General features: G+C 40.3%; 1 protein-coding gene across 5 annotated transcripts in view; it reads left to right on the top strand.

Annotated features, from left to right (window-relative positions):
- The window catches only part of JAKMIP1 (janus kinase and microtubule interacting protein 1), a 178,211-nt gene that overhangs the window by 147,133 nt on the left and 4,750 nt on the right, over positions 1 to 26,328 (top strand). For 4 of the 5 annotated variants that reach the window (XM_076335913.1, XM_076335915.1, XM_076335914.1 and 1 more), the window contains 4 exons: positions 1,576 to 1,653; positions 3,243 to 3,446; positions 21,152 to 21,217; positions 23,981 to 24,025. In XM_076335913.1, coding sequence (XP_076192028.1) covers positions 1,576 to 1,653; positions 3,243 to 3,446; positions 21,152 to 21,217; positions 23,981 to 24,025 — 393 coding nt within the window. Of the gene's footprint in view, positions 1 to 1,575; positions 1,654 to 3,242; positions 3,447 to 21,151; positions 21,218 to 23,949; positions 24,026 to 26,328 lie in introns of all 5 variants that reach the window. The other variant, XM_076335917.1, reaches the window with a different exon arrangement.

Here is a 26,328-nt window from a genome sequence, read left to right on the forward strand (position 1 = left end):
GCCCCAAGATCAAAGCCTGACTTAAACTTTGGTTCTACTTTCAATATTAATTCATAGGCAATTAAAAGAACTCCAAGTTTACAAAAAACGTGAATAATATTATAGTTCTTATACAGCAAACAAATAGCAACTTATTCCTCTGAGTCCTCTAATACTGGTCTTGTGTGTTGCTGCTCTCACCAATTATAAGCTGCTCTTAACAAGTGGGAGATCATCTATAGTCATTTTATGGTCTGAACCCCTCCCAAGCATTAATTTGCTGATCAAAATGGATTTGTTTTAAACCAGATGTTTGGAGTGAGAATTCATCATCATGGTTCATGCTTAGGCAATTTCAATGCCAGTGCTACACTGACAGCGGACAGAAAAACTGTTGGAAATCCACATATATGTCTGAAGGTAAAATTTGGCCAAATAAGTGACTTTGGGGCAATCTCATATCCAATAAAACTAACCAGACCAGCAACATTTGATTTTTTTTTTTATACTGTTAATAAAAGCTACAATCATCTTAAGAATCCTATATATTTAATTTGGCCTTTATTCTATATGTTGAGGAAATGCAAGAGTTTGTTGAATAGAAAAAAGAATGATGAAAAATATTAAATTCAATCAAAGGGCCTCTCTGCTTTCTGGACTACTACTTCTTTTTTGAGCATGACAACCTGCCTTAAAAGAAAGCTAATAAAATCAAGTAACTATTTTATCTTCTACTTACTATCATCCAAAACACTCTAAAGGCATGTTTTGCAAAAGCACTGTCACCAGTCAGTTCCCACTTGACTGTTCAGGCAACCACTCAAATGTCCACAATTTTCCTGCAACGTCATGCTTTTGGATACGGAGTTCCACTGAATTCCCAGCCTGTGTTGCAACTGCAAGGTTTTGCTTCTGTGAAAGTTGGTGAGTTTCATTTTAAAAACAAAACCAAAAAATCCCTGTAAATCCTAGGTATGTTGAAAACTTCTTCAGCTCTTCAGCTAAAGTCACTTAACCTCTCTGGGCATCACTTTACCCATTTCAAATTGGCTTCCTACCTTTACAAGTTGAGAACTGACCTTTTACTTCTGCTTCAGTCATGCATCAGGGAATGTTGCTGCAGAACCCAGCTAGGGCCCTGCATGTTCTGGCTTTCTGCCTAGAAGAACAGGCTAGACAACACAGATTATTGTTTCCCCATGATTTCCTTAAGGGTGCACATTGGATAGTTTCAGAGAAGCAGTAAAGTGCCCTCACTTGTGTTTCTCTTTCCTCCCTTGGCCCACTCTGTGAAGTAATGACTATTGGACCACATGCATGCACACTCCCATTCACCTTTCAGCCCTTGTGTGCACTTCTGTCAGGTCAAGGCAGGTTTGTACACTGGTGTAGAGGTCTATACTTTGTAGGTACAACTCGTTAATGAGATACACGTATTTTAAGTGCTAATATTGTAAAATTGATATTCTAAATATCCTTAGGATGAATGTGGTCGTTTGCTTTCAAGTGGAAAGCTCACATAAAAATGATGGCATTTATGATTCTTCATGAATTAGGATAAAGAACAATCACTCCCTTGTTTTTATTATTGCTCAGGACCTGTTCAGTAAACAGAAGGGTTATTTAGAGGAAGAACTCGACTACAGGAAGCAAGCTCTGGACCAGGCATACATGGTAGGAAAAGATCAGTCATTAAATTTTCATGTTTGAACGAATTTGATAAAATATAGGTGGGTTTTTTTTCTTTTAATTATAAATAGGGTTCTTTTTTAATTGATTTATTTTTCTGCCAGACTAGGAAATCAAATACTACTTAAATGGAGACTTAGGAAATGGATTATAGTATTTAGAAGTGTAATGTTTTTGCATTGCATTTTTTTTTCTAAAATATGTGACCATCTTGTTAGTACATCTAGAATGGGAAGAGCTGGTCTATGTGTGCACAAAATTATCACTGGTAAAATACACCAGAAATTACTTTAGAACTTTTCCAATTTTGCTTTTTCCTAAGCATTTGTAAATATTTCTGCTGCTAACCTATCCCAAGTTGGGAATGCCTGTTCTTCCTACACGATTCCTTCCTGTGCTGTCCTATCCAACCTTACCTTTTCTAGTTTTCAAAAGGGAAGCTGCAACCTTGCCTTCCCGCAGGCTAAGCAACAGTTAGGAATTAGCTAGGAATTGGTAAAACTGCACACCCAACTTTGTTAATAGTGAGACTTCAGGGAATCAAAATACAATGGCCTGAAGAATTATTTATACATTGTAAATATTTCTTATGGGGAAAATGTTTTCAGAAAAGAAGCGAGGTCTAGTGCTCAGAGCAGATAACAGAGGTAAAAGCAAGCAGGCTCTATTTCTAGCAGTGTGACCTTGGGCAAGCCATTTAACCTCTCTGTGCAGCTGTTTATGCATCACTAATATGGATAGAATTACCTACCTCACAAAGGTGTTATGAGGGCTAAAGGGATGTTGTCAGATGCTCTTGATCCAAATATTGTCAGTCTGGATGCTGGTTTTTAATAGGATCATACTAACCCCAGTAATCAGCAAAACACTGCCATGATTCCTTTCTTTCTTTACTCTTGGGAATACAGTTCTCCATATGAATATAAAGTTCTCCTGTGCTCTCTGCTTTGCAAAGTACTGCAGTTTTGGTCAATGCATGAGAATCTGGTTAGGAATCTGGCAAATGGCAAGAGACTGATGAGGGATTAGTGTATGCAAGCATACAAGTGTTCCTGTCTTCATTGCTTATGGCAACTTGGAACTAAGCCAGTGACGTAGATTTTGAGCAACGGATGGCAGGACAGCAGGGCCAGAGAGAGGGAGACAGTAAGATGTCTGTGGCCACAGTTCTTCCTGTGGGCTTTTTATTTTATAGGATGGCTTAACAATTCAGTTGCAGTTGAAGGGAATCTGTTAGTTAGCATTAATTTTGTAATGATGAGCGTCAGAGGTTAGGGTTTTGTTACATATTGAACACAGACCTATCATCTGAATCATTCTTAAACAGAAGAAATCAATCATTTACTAGAATGGGAAGCATTGCCTGGGTGTAAGTCAGTGCCGGGAGGCTACATGCACTCTGTGTGGAATGCTCCTCACTGCTCACGACTGCTGCTTTCTGTCTACCTGTCTGTGTCCATCCTTCCCTCCTGCCTAAGGCTTCGATTGCTAGCTTTCTCCTCTAGCTGTTGGTGGGTCGTTTGCTTGTCAGATTCAAATGGCAGCCTGTCTGTATGTGATTTGGGTTGCATTAGAAAATCCAGGAGCTGGAAGCCACGCTGTATAATGCCCTGCAGCAGGATCCAGGAAGGCGGGCAAGCGAGTCGCTGACCGAAGCCCAGAGGGAGGATTTGCGAGCTGCAGTGGAGAAGGTGCGGCGGCAGATCCTGAGGCAGAGCCGTGAGTTTGACAGCCAGATCTTGCACGAGCGAATGGAGCTGCTGCAGCAGGCACAGCAGGTAATCCTGGTTCTCTCTCCTCCCCCCTGTTGGTGTTACCTCTGTGGTTGCCACCACTGCCCATACAACAACATCGCTTCACCCTCACCTCGTTGAGTTATGCTTAGTCTATTCATTGTATTGCTCCCGGAGAGGAGCAGTGTTAGGACCCGGTTGCACTGGGCATGGTACGCACACAAAATGAGTCACTGTCTCACTACAAGGTCTTGTTGCACAATCCGTTTCATGTGTGTACAACCACACAGTCTTCCACAGGGCTCCAAGGGGAGCTTGTTGCAAGTTTAAGGCCTAAATTAGAAAAAGCTGGAATGGAAGGTTGTAAGAGTGTAATACTATGAAAAGAGGAAAGGCAGAAGCAGTAGTTACAGGAATAATTTTTTAAAAAAATTTTTTTCCCCTTCTATTTCTTTTAGCTATTTGTGAAATCTTTTAAAATTAAAAAAAAAAAAAAGGAAGTCTTAGGAAGTCTTTTAAGAGGCCATTTACAAGCCTTGATGCCTTTAAATTAGTTCAGAAAAGCCTTGTCTGTCTAAGCCACTTCCTTAAGGACAAATACTGACAACTTGAATTCAGGCAAGTTCCTGGCAAGTGTGGTAATTATTTTCTGAAGAATCATTTGGTAGGATTGCTAGTTTTTCTGTGCAAATATTCAGGGAAAGAAGAGAACTGCATGTCTCAGGGTGTTAATTATTCCAGCAGGAATAATTGTTCCTAAGGATTTTGGTTCCTCTTTATAGTAACCTCTGGAAGATGCAGCCAGATGTCTTAGGTCTTGAGGACTGCCCTCCAGTTGCTCTAGCTACTTTCTGTGCAAATCCGGAATCACATATTGTAAATGCCAAACTCTGCTATGTAGATGTGTTCAGGATGTTGTTGCTATCTCAGATGCTGGTTACTGGGGCAAGGACTGCATTTAGTTTAGTTCAAGCCCCTCTCTGTTCAGATTGGCTTTGTAGATTAATATAGACCACAACTCATGTAATGTACTGACCTGGCACTGTTGTGTTCATCTCCTGTCATCCTGCAGTGATGAGAAATGCTTATGGTGCCAGTGTTAGAGCTGAGCTCTGACTTCCTAGAAGTCTCCTTTCTCATACTCCTTCACTGTGTTCCCTTGGTTTGGAACATGTAACACTGAGATCAGGAGGTGAATTTTTTTTATGGGTGTCAGATCAATGATGGTATACAGAAAGCTGGAGAAGGCAAGCACCAGCTGGTGCTAAAAGTGTCAGAAAGAGAGAGTAGAGTAAATATATGAAATTTGGTAAATAAGGATGCAGCCAGAAGTTATTAGCTTAATGTTATTAGTGTAGCTGAGAATGGGGGGGGGGGGTTTGCCAGTCTCTTAGTCTGATTTCCTAGCCAGATATCAGGGGTTTAATTTGGACTATGTTCTGTTTGGTCCCATGGACCGCTCACTGTCAGTCAGAGCACTTCAGGTGCACATCTGGAGCACATCTTCAGTTGAGTCCAGTTCATGTATTTACAGATTGCTCCACAACATAAAGTTAAATATGATGAGTGGTGTGGCAGAAAACTTCACTCCTGCTGTGAACAAAAATGCTAGCGTAAACATAGCCTCATTAGCCATGGATGTTTATGTACCTGTCTCCAGATCCATTTTATACTGTGTCATTAGAATTTCATGTTGTGCCCATGTAATTAGACATGCTAATGTCACAGCCCTACAGGACACGTTAAACTGAATTCTACTGCTTACTAAGGAGCTAAGTATTTTAGTCATCTATTTTTAACCCCCTGTAGTAGACAGGAAAAACAAAGGCAAAGATGGTAGTTAATTTGCCTGGGGTATGGGAGATTAACAGATTACATTTGAAATCCTTTGCTCAGTTTCTTCTTCTCAGTTGTTTTCTTCTTGAAGGTTGTATTTGTGGGTCCTTATGGGACCAGTGGTCAACACTGATAACCTAGTAGTTGTACGCAAATGTCCACGGCTTAAAAACAAAAAAACCAACCAAACAAACCCCCCTAGCATGGATCAGTAGTGTCACAGGGCTAATTCTCATAGGATTACTTTCGTCTACACTAGCAGATGACAGCAGCTGAAATGCTACAAAAAAGAGAGCATACCTGTGTTGGCAGAGTCCTAAGGTATGGATGAAGCTGCTCTAAGTATAGTACATCCCTAGATGCTACATTAAATTAATTCCCTCTTTTCTTTTGCTGACATCGCGGCATTAGCAAGCACCCATTACTCTTTATTCTGGCAAAACTGTAGTCTAGAGCTGGTCATATTTGTACAGTCTGCAGTGCCGTTACAGTATCACCACCCTTCTTACTCTGCTGAAGTAGAGGTTACGGCGAATGATAGGACAGCATGATGGACCTGCAAGACTTAATACAGAATGTCCTTGTTGCAAACGTTCTCAAACTTTCCCTAAAACAGAAACCATGTATTAAAGACTCCAAATTCTCTGAAACTCTGGGAGTTTGATCACTTCCAGGCCTGTTTCTTTGTTTCCATTACCATCTGGTCTGCCTGATACAAGGGCTTCAAAAGAACAACTCTGCTTATCCTGGCAGGCTGGCTACAACCTTCTCTGAGTCAGAGTTTCTGTGTCAGACATGCAGAGTGGGGGTCCAAGAAGATCTGATGATGGAGAAGGAGGAGTTCTCTCCTTCTGCATGTAAATGATCCTTGACCATACTGCAGGCAAGGCATGTGATGAACGCTGCAGGTAGGTCTGCAGGTTTTCATTATAGGTGAACTGCTTCATGCAGGGACTTTGAGGATTTAGCTTGTGAGATGCTGGGTTTACAGAGCTGGTAAATGTTCTTCCTGGGGAATGTACTGTCTGAAAGGGACAGGGACATGCATAAGACAGTGGGTAAACTGTTGTCTAAATGGGAGCCTGTGCTGCTTTATGTGTGCTTCTTTGTCCAGATATAAAGCCTTAGTTCTTAGCCACTGGGTATTGACTTTGTTCCAGTGAAATAAATACATTTCAGGATGTTAGGCCCTGTTTTACATTGGTAGGTCTGTTCATCTTGGGCATGTATAGCCCCACATTATTGTTGTTCATTAGTATATAAATGGAACCATTCATGTATACCCATTGTGTATTAAGGAAACCAGGCCTCTGTGGAGCCAAACTGGACTCTGTGATTAGATCTGCTTGCCAAGGCATACAACGCTTTTATTAAACCCAGAGTGCAACATGCAGGTCTGGAGCACAGATCCTCAGCTGAGGATCAATATGAGTACATATTGACAGTACTCCCTTTAAGTCAGAGAAGGTGCTTTGATTTACACCATCCTCTCTATTTGGAGGAGGCAAAATATGTTAATTAAAAATTTGTCATGAGCAGCTTGTGATATTTGCTTCTAGCCATAGGGTATGTGCAGTTCTACTGCGTTCCTGCCTATATTGCCATCAAAAATGTCTCATTGTGCTACATTGTTATTATAAGCTTTTGTCAATCAGCGTCTGGTTTGTTTTTAGCAGGACTTCATTTAAAAGTAACATTTGCGCTCTAGTCAGTGCAGTGGCATGACTTTTGTGCATTTTGGAAAATATGAAGATCATTACTAGCAGGTTCTGTTAAGAAGTGTAATTTTTTATATATGTCTAACATGCTAAGCCATTTCTAGAGAGAGAAAAATGTGTTGGTGTAGCTATAAAAAACATCTCTGAGAAAAAATATTTCAAATGGAGCAATACAATGTGTTTCTGAAGTAGTGATATCAACTTCTTAATTAAGCAAGCAAACAAACAAAAAAACCCCAAACCCAAAACCAAAAAACAACCACCCAGAAAAAAACAACACATAAAATCCACACAGCATCATGGTTAGATCACCTTAAAAATATATTGTGATTGTGTAATCTGCTGAAATTAATAAATATTTAGAGGTCAGATTATGCTTTATGTAAACCAAATGGGATCTAACTTGAAATACATTCCTGTTGGTTTTACTGTAGCTGCTTCTGGAATAAGAAACTGTGGAAAGCCGTCAGAACCAGGCTTTAAATTAGGATAGATTAATTCAAATTGCACTGTTGGCAGTATTTAAACATGAAGAAAATTTATAATAGAAATAGAATTTATTCTGATTTCATTTTAAGTTATTTTAAATACAAAGAGAAGCTAGAAAATCCTTGAAGGACAGCAGATTGACACACACTCAGTTCCAGAAATGGTTGCTGCTGATCAGAAAGGATACAAGAGACAGATTTTATTAATGTAATCCAATAATTTCCCAGAGCAGTCTTATCTTTGTATAAAATTGTAACAAAAAAGAAGTAGAAAAGATGTGTTATTTCATTGCGTCATCAAAAAGTGTGAAACTTTTTTTTTCCTCTGAGTTGCACTGTAGTACTGTACTAAGCTGGGGGTGTTTTATTCTAACTTGGGTTAGAATATTCTTGGATGGAACTCAGTTTTACAGAGTAAAACAAGCCATCACTTCAGTTCTAGACCTGAATATAATACATCTATGGAATGCTGAAGGCATCCAAATTCCAACTCTAAATAGTTGGAATATAGCTGTAAATATTTTAACTATGTTTTCTTTAAACTATAGCATTTAATCCTATGACCAGGTTGGATTATTCATCGGTAATAAAAGCAGAAATTGCCACTTTATTTGCACATTTTACTAGAAGAAGGCATAGGACGATCCTTTAGGACTAAACAGGTATAACTCAAAACTGACGTCTGTATCTCACTGCCATAGAGAAGGATTCACTGCAAATGCAATGCCTCGGGCACTTTTTTTCATGGATACCAAGGAAAAAGTCAGAAGCAGTCATGTCTTTTTTCATCCTGAAATGTCAAAATATAAATATAGCTTGAAATCAAGAAACACCGAACTAATTTCCTTCACTAAGTTTCTTCTTCGTTCCTTTTTTTTCTGACCTGAAGAGCCAAGTTCTTACTGCTTAAAGGTCAAACAAAGCTATAGTGGATGCCATTCCTCCATGAGTTCTCCCTGCTCTCTCCTAGGTAGGACACCTTTTTCACACTGGGAGAGTAGTTTGTTTACAAATCCATAGGGTTGGATGTCACCATATCTATAAGGTCATATTAGCTCAGCCATTTGGAATACATATTTGGTTTTTTGTTGTTTTTTTTCTGAAAACCTTCATTTAAAAAAATTGCCAGTGTGAAGTAGGAACCTGAGATTTGCCACTTGATGTACTATGGATATTCAGGTAAAGCTTGGATAAATCCAGCAGTTGTTCTGCTCCCCTTTGCTGTGTAATCTGTTACGGTTGATAAACCATCTATTTTTCACCCAAGGAGTATTATTAAGGTTTAATGTTTGACTGGGAAGTCTCTTGGGGGAGGGAGAGAGGGAGAGAGGATGCTATGCTCAGTGTACCTCATTGATAGGCATGAGGGGGTGTTGTCTTAAATTTGTCCTCTTTGGCACATTGCCTTGTGTCAGAGAGGACAAATTAAAGACGTCACCTCCTCTGGCATGTTGCCTTGTGCCAGAGAGGCTGGCTTGGTCAAACCTCACAGCTTTGTCACACAATTCAGAAAGTAGGTAGAAGTATTACTTACACAGTAATAATTGGGGAAAGTCTCAGATCATTTTACATCCAAATCTATATAGATACGTTCTGTTTTAATGTTTTTATTTTAAATCTGAAATGTTAAGGTGCTAGAAAAGTTAATTCCCAGCTATTTGCAGACAACTATACATGAAGAGGAATACATAGGGCAACCAGTGTTTTTTTTTTTTTTTTTTGCAAATACTAATGCTTGTAGTTGAGAAATGTTTGGTGCTTTGCTGTTCAACATATAACAGGTTACTGTTGATAATGCATTTTTTCTATTAATGAATTGCTCTTATAGGCACCTGATATCATAGCTGTCTAACTGTCATCTATATTCATCAGGCACATCATGACTAGGTTATTCAGAGTTGACCGGTGGTATTGATTTGTCATGCAGGAGTGAATGTTGAGTCTTTCAAGGCATCATTGCTGCTATAATGACAATATCACAATAAACTTCTGTAATTTCCCACAGATGACATGCATGGCAGATGAGAGTTAATTTTAGTCATTTCTATATGTTTATCTTACAGTGTTTCCTTATGTACGTTTTCTGTATATTTAGGCTTCAGATCAAACCATCACTAAGGCTAACTGCCTTAGTGATGCTACTTGTCTGAATAAGTGGTGATAGCAGGACTGGTGTAATACCTACAAAATATATCTGAAAGGTCTGTGCTTCCTTTGTCCTAAACAAGGTGTGATTGAGGTTGTACTCAAGTTAAGAGCAACTGTATGCCTTAAAGTAATGTTAGAATCAAGAAAACTCTCATCTGAAGTTTGAATGCTGAAATCCTCTCATTTGAAATCCTGAATACCCTATGTTTCTTAGGAAAGGCCAGTGGGAGCTGAGGAAAGGCAAGTCTAAAAAAGAAAGTGTTGTGAAGTTTGTTATAGAAGTGAAGATTGTGTTTTTGTATGCACAATTCATACATATATCATGATAATTAGAATCATAGAATCATAGAATCATAGAATCATTGAGGTTGGAAAAGACCTCTAAGATCATCGAGTCCAACCGTCAACCCAACACCACCATGCCCACTAAACCATGTCCCTAAGCGCCTCATCTACTCGTCTTTTAAATACTTCCAGGGATGGGGACTCCACCACTTCCCTGGGCAGCCTGTTCCAATGTTTAACCACTCTTTCAGTAAAGACATTTTTCCTTACATCCAATCTAAACCTCCCCTGCCGCAACTTGAGGCCATTTCCTCTCGTCCTATCGCTTGTTACTTGGGAGAAGAGACTGACACCCACCTCGCTACAACCTCCTTTCAGGTAGTTGTAGAGAGCGATGAGGTCTCCCCTCAGCCTCCTTTTCTCCAGGCTGAACAGTCCCAGTTCCCTCAGCCGCTCCTCATAAGACTTGTTCTCCAGACCCCTCACCAGCCTCGTTGCCCTTCTCTGGACACACTCCAGCACCTCAACGTCCTTCTTGTAGTGAGGGGCCCAAAACTGAACACAGTATTCGAGGTGCGGCCTCACCAGTGCCGAGTACAGGGGCACGATCACTTCCCTACTCCTGCTGGCCACACTATTTCTGATACAGGCCAGGATGCCATTGGCCTTCTTGGCCGCCTGGGCACACTGCCGGCTCATGTTCAGCCGGCTGTCGACCAACACCCCCAGGTCCTTCTCTGCTGGGCAGATTTCCAGCCACTCTTCCCCAAGCCTGTAGCGCTGCATGGGGTTGTTGTGGCCGAAGTGCAGGACCCGGCACTTGGCCTTGTTGAATCTCATACAGTTGGCCTCGGCCCATCGATCCAGCCTGTCCAGGTCCCTCTGCAGAGCCTTCCTACCCTCGAGCAGATCAACGCTCCCGCCCAACTTGGTGTCGTCTGCAAACTTACTGAGGGTGCACTCAATCCCCTCATCCAGATCATCGATAAAGATATTGAACAAGACCGGCCCCAGTACTGAGCCCTGGGGAACACCGCTCGTGACCGGCCGCCAACTGGATTGAACTCCATTCACCACAACTCTCTGGGCCCGGCCGTCCAGCCAGTTTTTGACCCAGCGCAGAGCACACCTGTCTAAGCCGTGAGCCGCCAGCTTGTCGAGGAGAATGCTGTGGGAGACGGTGTCAAAGGCCTTGCTGAAGTCCAGGTAGACCACATCCACAGCCTTTCCCTCATCCACTAGGCGGGTCACCTGGTCATAGAAGGAGATCAGGTTGGTCAAGCAGGACCTGCCTTTCATGAATCTGTGCTGGCTGGGCCTGATCCCCTGGTTGTCCCGCTCATGCCCTGTGAGCGCCCTCAAGATGAACCGCTCCATAATCTTCCCCGGCACCGAGGTCAGGCTGACAGGCCTGTAGTTCCCCGGATCCTCCTTCTGGCCCTTCTTGTAGATGGGTGTCACATTGGCAAGCCTCCAGCCGTCCGGGACCTCCCCCGTTAACCAGGACTGCTGATAAATGATGGAGAGCGGCTTGGCGAGCACCTCCTCCAGCTCCCTCAGCAGTCTCAGGTGGATCCCATCCGGCCCCATAGACTTGTGAGTGTCCAGGTGGCATAGCAGGTCATTGACTGCTTCCTCTTGGATTACGGGGGGTTCATCCTGCTCGCCGTCCCCATCTTCCAGCTCGGGGGGCCGAGTACCCTGAGGATAACTGGTCTGCCTGTTAAAGACTGAGGCAAAGAAGGCATTGAGTACCTCAGCCTTTTCCTCATCCTCAGTGACAATATTCCCCCCTACATCCAATAAAGGATGGAGATTCTCCTTGGCTCTCTTCTTGTCATTAATATATTTGTAAAAACTTTTTTTGTTGTCTCTAACGACAGCGGCCAGATTGCGTTCTAGCTGGGCTTTTGCCTTTCTCATTTCTTCTCTGCACGACCTAACGAGATCCCTGTACTCTTCTTGAGTCGCCTGCCCCTTCTTCCACAAGCGGTAAACTCTCCTTTTTTTCCTGAGTCCCAGCAAAAGCTCCCCGTTCAGCCAGGCCGGTCGTCTTCCCCGCCCATTCTTCTTACAGCGTACAGGGACAGCCTGCTCCTGCGCCTTTAAGGCTTTCTTCTTGAAGATCGTCCAGCCTTCCTGGACCCCTTTGCCCTTCAGGACCGTCTCCCAAGGGACTCTCTCAACCAACGTCCTGAACAGGCCAAAGTCCGCCCTCCAGAAGTCCGTGGTTGTGGTTTTGCTGCCCCCCCTCCTTACTTCACCAAGAAGCGAGAATTCTATCATTTCATGGTCGCTAAGCCCAAGACAGCCTCCGACCACCACATCTCCCACCAGTCCTTCTCTGTTTGTAAACAGCAGGTCGAGCGAGGCACCTCCCCTGGTAGGCTCCCTTACCAGCTGTGTCAGGAAGTTGTCTTCCACACACCCCAAGAACCTGCTAGACTGCTTCCTCTCTGTGATGTTGTATTTCCAGCAGATGTCTGGGAAGTTGAAGTCCCCCACGAGAACAAGGGCTAGCGATTGAGAGACTTCTGCCAGCCGCTTATAGAATGCTTCATCCGCCCCTTCATCCTGGTTGGGTGGTCTATAACAGACTCCCAGCAGGATATCTGCCTCGTTGGCCTTCCCCCTCATCCTTACCCATAGACACTCAACCATACCATCATCACAATCGTTGAGCTCTATACAATCAAAACACTCCCTAACATACAGGGCCACCCCACCACCTCTCCTTCCTCGCCTGTCCCTTCTGAAGAGCCTGTAGCCATCCATTGCAGCACTCCAGTCATGAGAGTCACCCCACCATGTTTCTGTGAGGGCGACTAAGTCATATCTCTCCCGCTGCACAATGGCTTCCAGCTCCTCCTGTTTGCCGCCCATGCTGCGTGCATTGGTGTATATGCACTTGAGCTGGGCTATCGATTTCTCCCCTGGCATCGGCACGCCACCCCTCGGCTCATCTCTAGCGAGCCTGGTTTTATCCCCTTCCCCCTTCGAACCTAGTTTAAAGCCCTCTCAATGAGCCCTGCCAATTCATGAGCCATGATCCTTTTTCCCCTGTGAGACAGCTGGACTCCGTCTGTCACCAGCAGGCCCGGTGCCATGTAAACCTCCCCATGATCAAAAAAACCAAAATTCCTCCGATGGCACCAGCCCCTGAGCCACGCGTTGAAATTACTAACATGGAAATTTGCCATTTAAATATCTGAATGTAAAATAATCTAAATTTAATGCTAAATAAATATTACATGATGCTTGGTTGGTTTTTTTGGGTTTTTGGGGGGTTTTTTGTTTTTTGGTTTTTTTTCCTGATAATGGGTCTAGGCTGTCAAGGACTCAATTTTAAGATGTTGAATGTGTTTTGTCTTCTGAGCTCACATAGACTTAGAATAGCCATTCTGTGCAGATATGTCTAACGTGGCTTTAATTATTGTTTTTCCCTAATGAAAGCAATAGGACTGCTGACATTCTTCTGTTAGATATCAATGTATGATATAGTTTTACTATAGCATAAATTAAAAGACTCTTGGTGTTAAAAAAAAAATCAAGTTTACTAGTAAATATTAAGCCATACCTTCATGTACATATAGTCATTCAGTATCAGCTTATAACAAGTAGTTATTTTAAGCTAAATGCATTTATAAAATTCATTGATTTACTAAGACCAATGTGATTGAATACATACTAACTTTCATGCTGAGAAATGCATCAGTGCAGCTGCTAAAAGGTTCATTCTCCTCAGGAAGGCAAATAAAGAAACTACAAAGGTATAATAAAGATTAACAAGAACAATTCTCCTACTTCAGTAACTGTTAATTGGATTATCAGGTTTGAGACTGCAGAACACAGATAGGAATGAAATTTTTATCTGCTATGTAAAGAAAGACCTTGGTGAGAATCAGAGAGGTGTGGTATATCCAAAATGATCTATTATTATCATATTCAACTGACTGAAATTTATATTAATTTTTCATCCATAAAGTAAAACAAGAAGGCAACAAAAATAGCTTAAGCTAATGCTGTTACATTGTGCTTGCTTGTTTCCTTATGACCATTATGCAAAATCACATTCTAGGAATATGGGACTAAACATATAAACATGGGAACATTCGGATTCCTGAATCCACACCCCTTACAGTAGCAGATCCAACAGCTTGAGTAAATGCATGTGGCAATTACATATGCAAATTGTATTGTAAACACAGTAGAGGCTTTTAGACAGCTGTTAAAATGCTTTAGGTTTAAAAAAAAATCAAGAAAATAATATATTTATTTTCATTAAGGAATTTTATCCATCAGCTTAGTGATTTGAATAATAGCTAAAGGCAAGTCAGTTTATATTAATCTTTGCTTAAATTTATGCATGTAACATAGTTATGCTGTTCACATTATTAAAGATCTTACATACCTGTGTCTTAATAGTGTTGAGAAGCTGCTTAAAATAATGATATAATGAAACAATATTGATTCTTCCCTTTGTCAGATTGATAAAATATTTCCCTTGCTAAATTTTGCTGCAGAATGAGATACATTCTTGATCATAAGCTGGCTTCAAAGATTCAAAACGCGGTTCATGTCTGATCTAGTCCATCCATGGCGCCTATCTTGTGAATGTACATCAGTCTGAACCTTTCCAGCATTTCAGAGCTGGGGCTCTAAGCAGCTTAGCAAATCCTTCTTTGTCTGCTTTGTGCTAAAATTATCAAATTGTTTTCTTGGATTTGCTGATGAACGTAAATCCAATCAGAGTGTGTCACAGGAACTATTAAGGTGATTTCTAAACCCCCTTATCAGTACGTTCTTGTGTTTTCACAACTGTAGTAGCATGGCAAGGAGCATATTTTGCAGCCAGATAAATTGATCTTCTTGACATTGCTGTCAGTAAAATAGTACGTTTGTTTAGATGGGCTCTTTACTTACACGCTTATCTAGGAAACAAGAACATCAATTCTGCAGCTTGACACCTACATGAAGGATGAAGTGGTCATTGTTGTCTAGAAGATGAAATTTGTCACAGAAGTTCCTTTCCTGGCAGCATTTTCCCCATTTGGCAAAGCTCCTTGAGGATTTGAAGCCATCCAAGATGTTGGTTCAGGACTGTGAATGACTGGCTAAGGCTATGAGTGAATTGGAGAGGACAAAAGGCTTGGATGAAGAAGTCCACTTCATCTAGCCTGCATCACTATCCAATAAACAGAAAACACTGAAATTCTCAGAATCTGTGTTTGCTACTAAAAAGGTACCTGGGAGATCAGGTCAAAAAACCAGAATGTGTGTAAAGGACCATGTAATTGTAGAGATTGGAGACACCGTCCATTTCTCATCAGAATGTGAGGTATCGTGAAAGAAAAACTAAAACAAATGAGGAAATACGCACATTTTGGTTGCTTGGTGGAGGAAATTTGGACCTAGCATCTTAGAGTAGTAGGGCACTTCATTACATCTCAGATCAATTTTCTTTCTTTGTAATGCTGAAGTTCTTCCCATGACAAACTCTCAAAATTATGACAAATCATTACTGGGCTAATTTATTGCCTCCAGCAGAAAAATGATAGCTCTGAGACTGCAATCCAGGGCTCACTGAGCTCAGCAGAAGGTTTTCCATTTATTTCAGCGCTCCTTTACAACAGGCACTGTATTAATGGAAACGGTACTTAATGTAGATGGATTGCTATTATAGCACAAGTTGGGCACACGTACTTCGTGTGTACTGTGTGGCAATACAATTAACTTTTTTTTTTTTTAATAGAGCAATATTTTTGTTTTGGCTAAACTATTCAATGATGTTAAGTAATGGAAGTGCAATACTATCGTTTCCACTATCAGCTTCATTATTTGTATTTCTTTGCTCCATAATGCAAGCTGAGTTTTCTAAGCCCGTGTTACTGGAATTTCTCTGTTAGTGAAAGTAGAGTAATATTTCCAGGCACACATCACCATCGTGCGGCTTGCATTTCACCTAAACCTTGATTCCTCAGACATCCCAGAGATGTGGCTTGCAACCTTGAGGTTGCAGCATAGCCCCAGGAGCCAGACCATGCTAAAAATTACAGAAATTCCCTTTTGAAATCAGTACCTAGCTGATGAAATGAGGGTTATGAGCATTTAGGAGGAGTCGTCTTTGGCACATTAGGAATCTTCTGCTGAGAAAAATGTTTAATTTCCTGCTTTGGGGCAATTTGACAGCCCTTTGTGTTTGGGAGCTCTCCAAGCATTGGATTGAAGAGAAGGAGCAGTATATGATCACTGCAGTCAGTGCACATGTAATTTATACAACTGGAAATGACTGATGGTAAACTTCCCTTTTATGGCTCTGTTCAGTAAAGTAATGTCATATATAGTGCCATGTTAGGGGTGCTTTAGCAGACTTTCAGTCATATGCCAGTCTTCGCACTATAGACTTCCAAAGGAAATGTATGCTTTGGCTGCCTGAACTTTCTGGATGTTCTCTCTCTTACCTAATTGTTAGCATTTTTAGGCTGTCTATCAGGATTATAGCTGTGCCACCTACCTTTGTATATATACGTAACTACTATTAAGAAAAATTTTATAATGGAAATTAAAAGTCTGTTCAAATTGCAGTTAAGTATTAAGTAAGGCATATGTTGTACATCTTTAGTGTCTTTGTTCTGTAGCTGTTTGGAAACGCAAATGGTTTCACAGCTGAGCCTCATTCCTGACAGAGCTGAAGTTGCTGTTCCAGCCGTAGCTTGGCCGGCAGAGCCATCTGCTGTTAACTCAGTACAGCAGTACGGCCCTTTCAGCCCCTGCTGCTTTCTGGATGCTTGCAAGCACTTACTCAGAAGTGGCAGCAAACTTCATTGCTAGTGGAAGGATGATTTATCAAGTAGGTACCTGCCCTACTGAAACGGATGCTCGTCTAACCCTCTTTCCGAAACTCAGGGGAGCTCCATGCGGGTGAAGGTAGTAACAGGGAGTATTCACCAATCTACCCATCCATCATCCTGAAGTTTTGTGAGGTTTTATTTGCTATTGCAATAAAATCAATGACAGATTAGTATTCATTATTTTGGCAGGTTGGTTTTGAATGCGGTCGAGGTGGACAGTGCTAAGAATCCATGTCCCTAACGTTTACGCTCTTCTCTTTCATGGTTACAGTTTCATTGCACTACTTTTGTCTGACTGTGGCTCTTTGTTTGCCTACAGTAATTCCTTTGTACGGCCCCATGATTTGACAACACAGTGTTATTCTCATGAATCCTGTCAGTCCCGAAAAGGTGCACTCGTGACTGAGGGGCAGCTATTAACCATAGGAACACAGGAATTGCTAGAACCCAGCAGAACACGGCTCCACTTTGTCCCTAATCCTCACTCTGACTGTGACCAGTGCTAGTGGGTTTAAAGGAAACATAAGCACTGTACTGGTTTTAGATTATCTATCCATGTCTTCTGTCCCTCCCTTTTTAAAAAATGAGAATAAACGAAAGAACAGCCTGCGGCTTTCTTCTCAACCAAGACTTCTCAATGTTTTGATAGCAAGATATAGCAGATTTTGTTGCTTCCTCACATAGTCTTTTGTGCAGTTGAAAATGCCCTGGATATTTACCCTGCAAAGTTCCTGAGAGCCTTGTCAAGGATAGAGCCAAACGCATCTTTTATAGCACAACTGTTATAACTCTATATGACATAGGAGGAAAAGCTTGGCTTACTGATCATCAATTTATGCCCTGAAGCATGAAAGTAGGTAGAATTTCTTGATAACAATGAAATAGTTCTGTGCGATTTGTTGTCACAGTTATGCTTTTGCAAACATAAACAAATCAGAATTTATTGAAAGCATCTAATCAAGTGTTGAAAACCTGAGAGTGAGTCCACAGCTTCTTGATTGCTAATTCTTGCAAATAAAAGGAACAGTAGATAAAGATGCAAATGCTTATACTGAATCTCAAGCAGTCCTGCCTTTGGTCTTAATTAGTATGTGTAATTTTTCTGTAATTTCCTTCTCTGTAATTTCCTTCTCAGTAGTTTAATATAACCTTTGACTGAGGAACATCTCTTGCTACTTCTAGAAGGTACTTTTTTGTTAAAGCTAGGATTATTGCATGTAGCTTACATGTATTTTTTAAAGTCATATTTTGGAAATTGTTATCTTTCTATGATCAAGGTAATACTGTAAACACAGATAAGTACAATAGGGAAAAGAATTATTTTAATGTGTTAAATACTGTATGCAGATGTAAATCTGTTTTTTCCTGCCAATATATTGCATATATACGTGTATATTTTTAAGGCCATCTCTGCAGTTACATGCAAAGAAATGAGTTAAATCAGATTTTTCAGGATATATATATAGCTGAGCTAGGCTGGTTATCTTCCAGTGCTGACCCTGTGCAATCAGAGGATGTTGATGGGAATAGCTACGCCCACTTCATCCTCCTGGATAAGCCTCCCTACAATACTCCAGGGGAAAGCAAGTAAACAACCAGAAGTAAACAACCCCAAGCTTTGATACCTGATGGAAAATTCCAGCCCGCGTTTGTGTTTTAGAACAAATTCTGACCTGTCTAGGTTTGAACTCTTAATTTCTGTAGTAAAGAAGTTGGTTACAAAATCTTACTCATTTGCAGCATAAGTCTTCTGTCATTGTGATTTCCACTCATATAAGGGGAATACTAGCTATTTAAACACTAGTCACCTGTCTTCAACATATTATCTTTAGGTGACAAGTCTGGAACAGGTCTACATATACACACGTATACACATAAATATCTGCCCTACAGGCTATATCCACCCTGTATATATCTGTCTTACTGACATAAATCTAGTTGTTTTGAGGATTTTTTTGTAGATTTTCACTGCTAAGAACTTCAATCCTATGCATATTCCCTTTTAATTGCTAGGTTGTCTTTGTATTTAAACTGACTTTTAGGAAAGTGTATATTTCTTCACCTTAAAACTATTCTCTATCTTTTGTCTCACAAAGTTTAACAATTATGATGGGTTATGGGTGGGAATTGGAAAACAGAAGCCTCAGCCCTTTTTTTAAGAACTATTCTGAATAGCTGGAGAGAATAGCTGAATAGCTATAATCTTTTGAAAAGATTAAAAATTCATAAGGGAATAATAACATCTCAATTTTTACTTAATTAACAGAATTCCCAAATCTGAAAAATGCCATCTTATCCTAATTAACATGTTCTTTTATAAAAGAACACTTGCTGTAAACCCTGAGGTGAGAAAGCCACCAGATGTTTGGGGGCTTTTTTATTTTCCTTTTTTTCTGGAGGTGAGTTCTCAGCAGATATTGAAAAAATATCTCACATGATGAATCTTGAAGGTGAAAATAGTATTTAAAAATATTGCTTCTCTCCACTTATCTCACCATGGTCAAATTTTATCACAGAGCATAGCAGGACCCCCAGAGAACTGAAGTCTGTCACTCAGCTCTGGGACGTGGTTGTAAGTAGGAATCAGCATAACTGAAATGAGTGGGAGAGAAACAAGAGTGTAACCCGATGGACCAGAGGTCTCAGAGGTGGTTACATCTGCCTGCTTCTCATCCCGTGGCTTTTTACAGTGATTGTAATATCCCTGGTACATGCAGTATATGAAGATGATCGTTTGAGAGATAGACTTGCCTTGAGCAGGGAGTAGATGAAGTATAAATCAGTTCAAATGTAATAGAGTGAAATTAATACAGCTGTGCTCGGGGCATTTGTTACTGTCAGCAAAACTGCATGCACTCATGTCACACGCGGGTAATCTGGTTTGTGCTTTTATGATATCTGGGGAAATCTCTGAGCAATGCAGCATGATACAGTGGAGGTTTTGACTGACTTATTCTGACTGCATAACATTCAAAACAGTCATTTAAGCAAAATCTTTTATTTTAAAACAGCAGCAACAATAACAAAGCTATTGCTTGTGACCTGTCTGCGGTATTTGTGTGGAGACTAGTATGCCCTAGGCAAGGCGAACTGCAGGGTGGATGTATCTCATCTTTGGGGTAGCTCCAGGTTAGACTTGAAATGTTCAGGCCAAACTCTGTAGTTCTCAAAACCAATACAAAATGGTCATTGGATCAGCTGCTGCCTTGCTGCGACTGTCCTGGGCTACCACGAGTATGGGGCATTTCCCACTATTTGAGGTCTTTGAATTGAATGCAGGGAATCAACGTTGTGTCAACGTCAGTTGATCACACAGGTTTATAAATAATGATTGGATGTTGTTTTGAAAGAGATTCTATTGTTCAAGTCAATTTGGGAGTAATTGATTTGGGAGTGATGCAGCAGCTGCTACATTAATTTTATTTGCCTATGCATAGAAATTAGACTAAATGATAATTTCTCTTTCAAAGTTCAGAAATTGCTAATAACCTTAACTATTGTAGGCCCGGCAAAGGTCAGGGAGTTAATCCTGAAAAAAGCTGACAGTATAAAGTTGCCCCTTGATTCGCAGTGGCTGTTAGTAGGAGATTCCAGGTTTCTGCTTATAAAAAAAGTATTTATGAACTTACTTTATCTGTAACAAGTACAATATACTATAAGTGTAATAAAATGCATCTTCTTAATGTAGAAGTGCAGAAAAATAAAAAAAAAAGAAAAAGCAAAGAAGTGTAACTTATAGAAAGGAAACAAGGGGACAGAAATAAGATAGCATACGTGGATCCAACAACAGTCATATTTTTGGAGAACTTCTGTGGAACTAAACAAGGAAAATCCTTAAAAATACAGAGAGCTACACTGAAGGAGACATTCCTTCTGACTCTGGTGGGAGGTGGCTCCGGTAATAAGACAGAGCTGAATCTCTGGATGGTGACTTGGTGATGATCTGAAAATCTGTGCGCTCTGTTTTTCTGATATGGCGTGACTATGCCAGAAGCATGGTTATGTTTTACAGGAAATTAAAGTAGAGAGTTAAAATGAAATGTAATAGTATAATCTGCTGACTGTCTAGGTAAGTAGAAAAACTTCCAGTAGTTGCAGAGAAAGAAGTGTTGTACTTCTAAGAATTTTGATGCTAATTGGAATTGTCTGTGTGTATATGTTAAAATTATGATTAATGAGTGGTGATGATTAGGCTTCCTTGTAGTAAACATGATGTTCTAAATGTGCAGCTTGTTTAAAATGCCATGGTTTCATGGGAACGTGGAGCAATCCTGCCATGAACATGCCTAATACAACTGTAAAGGAAGTATTACATTAATAATGGGCATTTGTTCTCTTAGTTTTTAATTTATTTCTTATCTTTTTGATTCATATACTTTTCAAATTAGATATAATAATTTCTATTTTGCTTTTTCCTGTTCCAGCGAATTCGAGAACTAGAAGATAAAATAGAACTTCAAAAGAGGCAACTCAAAGAAATTGAGGAAAAGGTAAATAAACTCCTGGGCAATGCCAATGGATATTTTTTTTCCATACTAATTTATTTTTCTCTGTTGCATTGACGTTAATAGTACTTAACCTAATATCATGAAATCTATTTTAAAACAAGAGAGAGAAAGTTTGAGTTCAAGTCATTGCTGCATGAAATGAAGCTCTGTCCCCTGCTCAAAATTATTTGCTATCTGGGTTTTCTATCAAGTACTGAAAGGAATCAAGGGGTCTGGAAAGACACTAGATGAGAAGGGGGAGGATTTGCTGTGGTTTAGATCAAGAAACAACATAAAGATTTGGTTCTGTTTGACAGGAGCGGTTAGCTCAGCCCTGTTCTTCGGATAATACTGCTTTGCAAAACTTGCAAATACTGAAAATTAAAAAAAAGTTAGACGTGCATGTGGCGAACACTGCAAAAAAAAATATTTCTTGCTTTAAGATAGAAACAAGTTCCAAATTAATATTCTGGATCCAAATTTTCTCCTCTTTTGAAGGAGCTCTGATTGAGGCTAAAGACAGCAAAATTTGGGTCACTGTGGTCCCAAGAAAGAGGTGGTACGAGTTTCCTGGACCATGGGCTCAAGTGTTTCCCAGGTCTGTGGAGTTTTGGCTGTTCTGCAGGGCATAGGCTGACAATGGGGTTTTCTCTAAGCTCTAGCAAAGTGTTTTAGTTACGTTGCTTTTGCTAAACCAGTGCCTAGATCCCAAGATGAGTCACATCCTCTCAGGTTCATTTTCTCCGGTACATATGGGTACATACCTGCTGCTGGGCTGAATGGAGAAGTTAGGGGAGTTTTCAGTCATTGTTTTTTTCTTTCGGGATCAGAATGGGATAAAAGAGCAAAAGGAAGGCTTTGGGGGGACTCTGAAAGGGAATTGGAAGAGGTCAGTGGGGTCTGCAGAACTGAGAGAGGCTTTGAGGAGCAGTGCGCTGGATGTGGGGAGGTTTCTTCCTCACCCTTCACTAATCTCACTGTCCCTTCATCTGCTCTCAGGATGTGGCAGTCCCTCCTGTGTCACCCTCTGGGGGTATCGCACTTCTAGCAGCTACTCCAATTCCCTCAGCAGCTTCCTTGGCCCCTTCTGCTCCCACAGTAGTTGTCTCCCCTCTGCAGTACCTCATCCTGCACTTTTTGAACCGTGATATCCAGCTGGGTTTGTGGAAGAGCCAGGAGAAGAGCTGTGAGGAGCTGGGCTGTCTGCTGCTGTTTCTAATTGTCACTTAACATCACCCCCCACTACTCCCTGGCTGGGGCTAGTCTGTCTGTATCCATTGGGGAGGCAGTGGTCCCCGTTTCCACTAGCAGAGAAACATAGGCAGTATCCACCCCTTTTAAAGGGCTCTTTTGCTGCCTTTGCCCTCTTCTGCCCCGGACCACTTCTATACCTGAAGATGTTTCTCCCTAGCAGCCAGTGATGTCTAAGATGCTACAGTTAACTCCTCAAGGTAGAGAAACCTTGAGGGATAGGTGATATCTCTACATGTTAATTACTGCAAATATTAGTGTTCATCCACCTATTCTAAAACATCAAAATCTCTAGATGTTGCTATTGCCAAAATGTAAGCCTTTAATCATTGCCATTACAGTTTACAGAGTAGGTATTGGATTAGACAGACTGCTAATTTTGAAAATGGAATTTAGCATTATCTGTGCTGGTTCATCTGTGCAATGGATGGGGAAAAGTACTGGAAAAGAAACAGCTTAATCACAAGCTTAGCAGAAAGCTGGTAATGAGGTAAAATGATTAACGTTCTCTTTGCCTTAATGGTACATTAGCAGGAGACCTCAAAAAAGCTTCATCATTTTCTGTTATCCTTCAACTCCTGGATGGGTGGAGGGCTTCCTTCTATCTGTATTACATTTGAATTTTTTTTCCTTGGGATGAAATCCCATTCTGAATTTGACTGCCCGAAGGAAGATTGTGTTGTCAGAGAATCAATGAATGATATACTTCTACTTCATTGTTCTTCTGTAGGTTTAATATGTCAGTGGGTGCAGACTTACACCTACATGCCACTGATACTGAGCACAATAATTTCTTGTGTAGAGAAGTCTTATGCTTCTGAAGGAAGGGCAGTATTTATAGCTGAGCCTCATTGCTAGTTGTAGCTAAGGGCAATGCACCGCTTATAGTTAGTCATGAGTGTGGCTTTTTATTTTCCTTTAGCAATGGATTCAAGTTTTAAGTTTTATGTAAAATTCTGTCAAATCAGAACATAAAGATGACAATATTTTTGCCCTATAGATTCTTCAGCAAACTGTCCTGCTTCTAAAGGCTATACAAAAGAATAATGTAAAATCTCAGTTTTATTCTATGAGTTGATACATGAGGAACAAATGCTGTTTAAATACGTCATGCTTTTCTCATAACTGATTCTCTACCCTTTAAGTTGCATTTAGTTTGTGCTCTTGGCTTGGTAAGTCTTGGTTCAGGAAAGCTTTCAGGTGTGTAATTATAACTTGCTGAACTGTCACAGAGCCGAGCCTAATGTTTCTGAAGTTACATAAACCACAGATGTTACTGTTTGTAAAGCTGCCCTCAAATACTGAATTTTGTACCCTGTTACCCCTTTTTAGAGTAAGATTGGTGTACTGTATCTCTCTTTCAGATCAACTCAATTAATATTGATGTAAGACTAATTGCTGTAATGTCATTGGATTTCATATTACATATCTTACATCTTTCTTCTTTTCTTTTTTCCTCATTTTCTTTTGATCTTATGTTATAGTTTTTGTTCCTTTTTTTGTTTTTTTCACTAGCATTCATTCTGTGGCCTTGATGACACAACTGAGCCAAGACGTGTGGTTGGTATTCTTGATATTTCTTTGTACTCAATTTTTAACTCTTAGATTTTGCCATGTTTTGAGAATAGTCTTCGTAAGACCCTGAAACCACGGGGGAGGGTATACTGGTTTTGCTTGCACAGAGAGGAATAGTCACCTATAAAATCCAACTTGGATGCCTTCAGTTACCTTCCTAGACTTCTGCAGAAGGTCACTGAGTTTTCAACAAGAAATGATTTTGCATTCTAAGATACTGACTGCCCTAACTGCAGTGGGTGCTTTTCAATTCTGCAGAGCGGGTACATTTTGTCTAAAGTTCAGGTACTGCTGTAGGATCCTTCCTTCTGTCATGCAGGATGGGGAGGTGGCAAACACTGTTTGGCTTTCAGTTTTGTTTTCTAAAAAGCCCTGTAAGCGTCACCACCTATGCAAAAAAGGGGTTCATTTTACTTCCTCAAGATCTTTGAAGCCGTGAAATAGCTTAGGAAATAATAACCTAATTTCCCTTTTATGAGGCAATGTGAAGGTTGCAATGTGACTGACCCTCCATGTGCCGATGCAACATGGAAAGGGCAAGGATAAGAAACCCCTGTGTCTCTCCCTTGAGACACTACCATCATTCCCACTATCCTTTCCACAGTGTCCCGGTCCTTTCAGCTCAATGCAAAAGACAGAGTTAATTTCTTCAGCTATAGCAGGAGCTGTAGTTGCAGTGCTCACCTTTCACACAGAACAAGAGGGAAATACAAGTCCTAGCCCTCTTCCCTGGAGCAACGCAAGTTGCATGCTGCCTTTCAGTAAGGATGGTAACTCAACAACCTAACTGTTAGAGGATTAAGCTATGGTTTAAAACTATTGAATATTTACACAGTCTTTTTGTTGTTGCTGCTGTTGTTTTGTTTTGGTTTTTTTTTTTAAACTGAAAATACACAATGTTTTTACCTTTACAGTTTTTCCAAGTTTTTTCTTCTTTGGAATCTGTTGCGAATTATGTTTGTGGAATCTCCTTATAGTAGGAGATGTGGTTAATCAACCCCTTTGAAACTGCTGTTAAGCACTGTATGATGAAGAAGCATGGTGACAATAGTTACCTGAAAAAGCTATTATATTTACCTTACATTAAGCTTGAAACAGTATTTTCTTCTGCCCAGATCACAAGTACTTTTGAAAAATCAGACCTGTGTTATCATGGGCTCTTTTGGGGGTTTATTCAGCTCCCAGTACGTTCAGTTATCATCTTTCTGTTCATGCTCTTGACAACTGGCTCTGGTCTTTCATTACTAGCACTGCTGCATATGTTTTATATTTTGCAATAAAATTATGGTAGATGCAGATGGGTGGAATGTAATCCAAGGGTATTATTGATTTGTTATAAGTGCAGTAGCTTTCTTTTGGTTGCTAGATGGGTGTTGAAAATTAGTTGGAATTGAGCAATATTTTTACAGCATTTTGAGCATTCCTTTTGAAATTTCCTTTATTTTGTCAAAAATTGAGCATATGCTTATAGAGATGTTTTTGAAGAAAGGAGAAGCTTTGTGGTACACTATTCACCTTACCACAGTTTGAGCTCAATTTTCTGTTCTGTGGAGATCGGAAGGGACAGATGCTATTTTGATTAATATAAGTTTGAAAGAGTAATGTTAAAGGAAGTCACTAAACTATTGTCTTTGAGTTTCATCCAGCTTTTTTACTCCAGTCCTGGTTAGAGGTGCTAACATCTGGATCAACATACCTGTTTTTAAACACTGTGAAAAGTATACTGGCCAAGTTTAGAGACACTTTATATACATTCTGTAAACTTAGTGAGATCACCAGCATTTTAAAAATTTCATTTAAAATATTTTGAAATACTGTTAGTTCAAAAATTTTTATGAATTCAAGGCTTAGGCCTGATCTATAGGCTTCCGTGCTGATACAGCTGATAGTTATGGGTCCCCTTTGGGGGAAAAAAAAAGAAAAAAAGAAAAAAAGAGAAAAAATTACAAGTGTAATTAGTCTCCAGAAAATACATTGTGCTGATATAACCCGCTATTCTTCCTGTTAACAGCAACTATTTAAGTAGTTAAATTTAAGGCTGGTGACAAGCATTTTGAGGGGATAACACAGGGGTAATGGTTGTGTAGCCGTATAGCTGCTCAACTCTCACGTTTCTAGGAGTGCACATCATATTATGGTGCTAGTGTGGAGGGCAATTTCCTTTAACTCATCTTGCCAGAGGTGACTCTGTGTCTCTGATTGATGTAACACAGCAAAGCCTATTTTAAGAGACTTAACTATAGACGGACTCTTGAACATTGTTCATTATTTCAAGGCAAACCAGATGG

The sequence above is a fragment of the Aptenodytes patagonicus genome, chromosome 4 (assembly GCF_965638725.1).
Source record: "Aptenodytes patagonicus chromosome 4, bAptPat1.pri.cur, whole genome shotgun sequence".
NCBI lineage: Eukaryota > Metazoa > Chordata > Aves > Sphenisciformes > Spheniscidae > Aptenodytes > Aptenodytes patagonicus.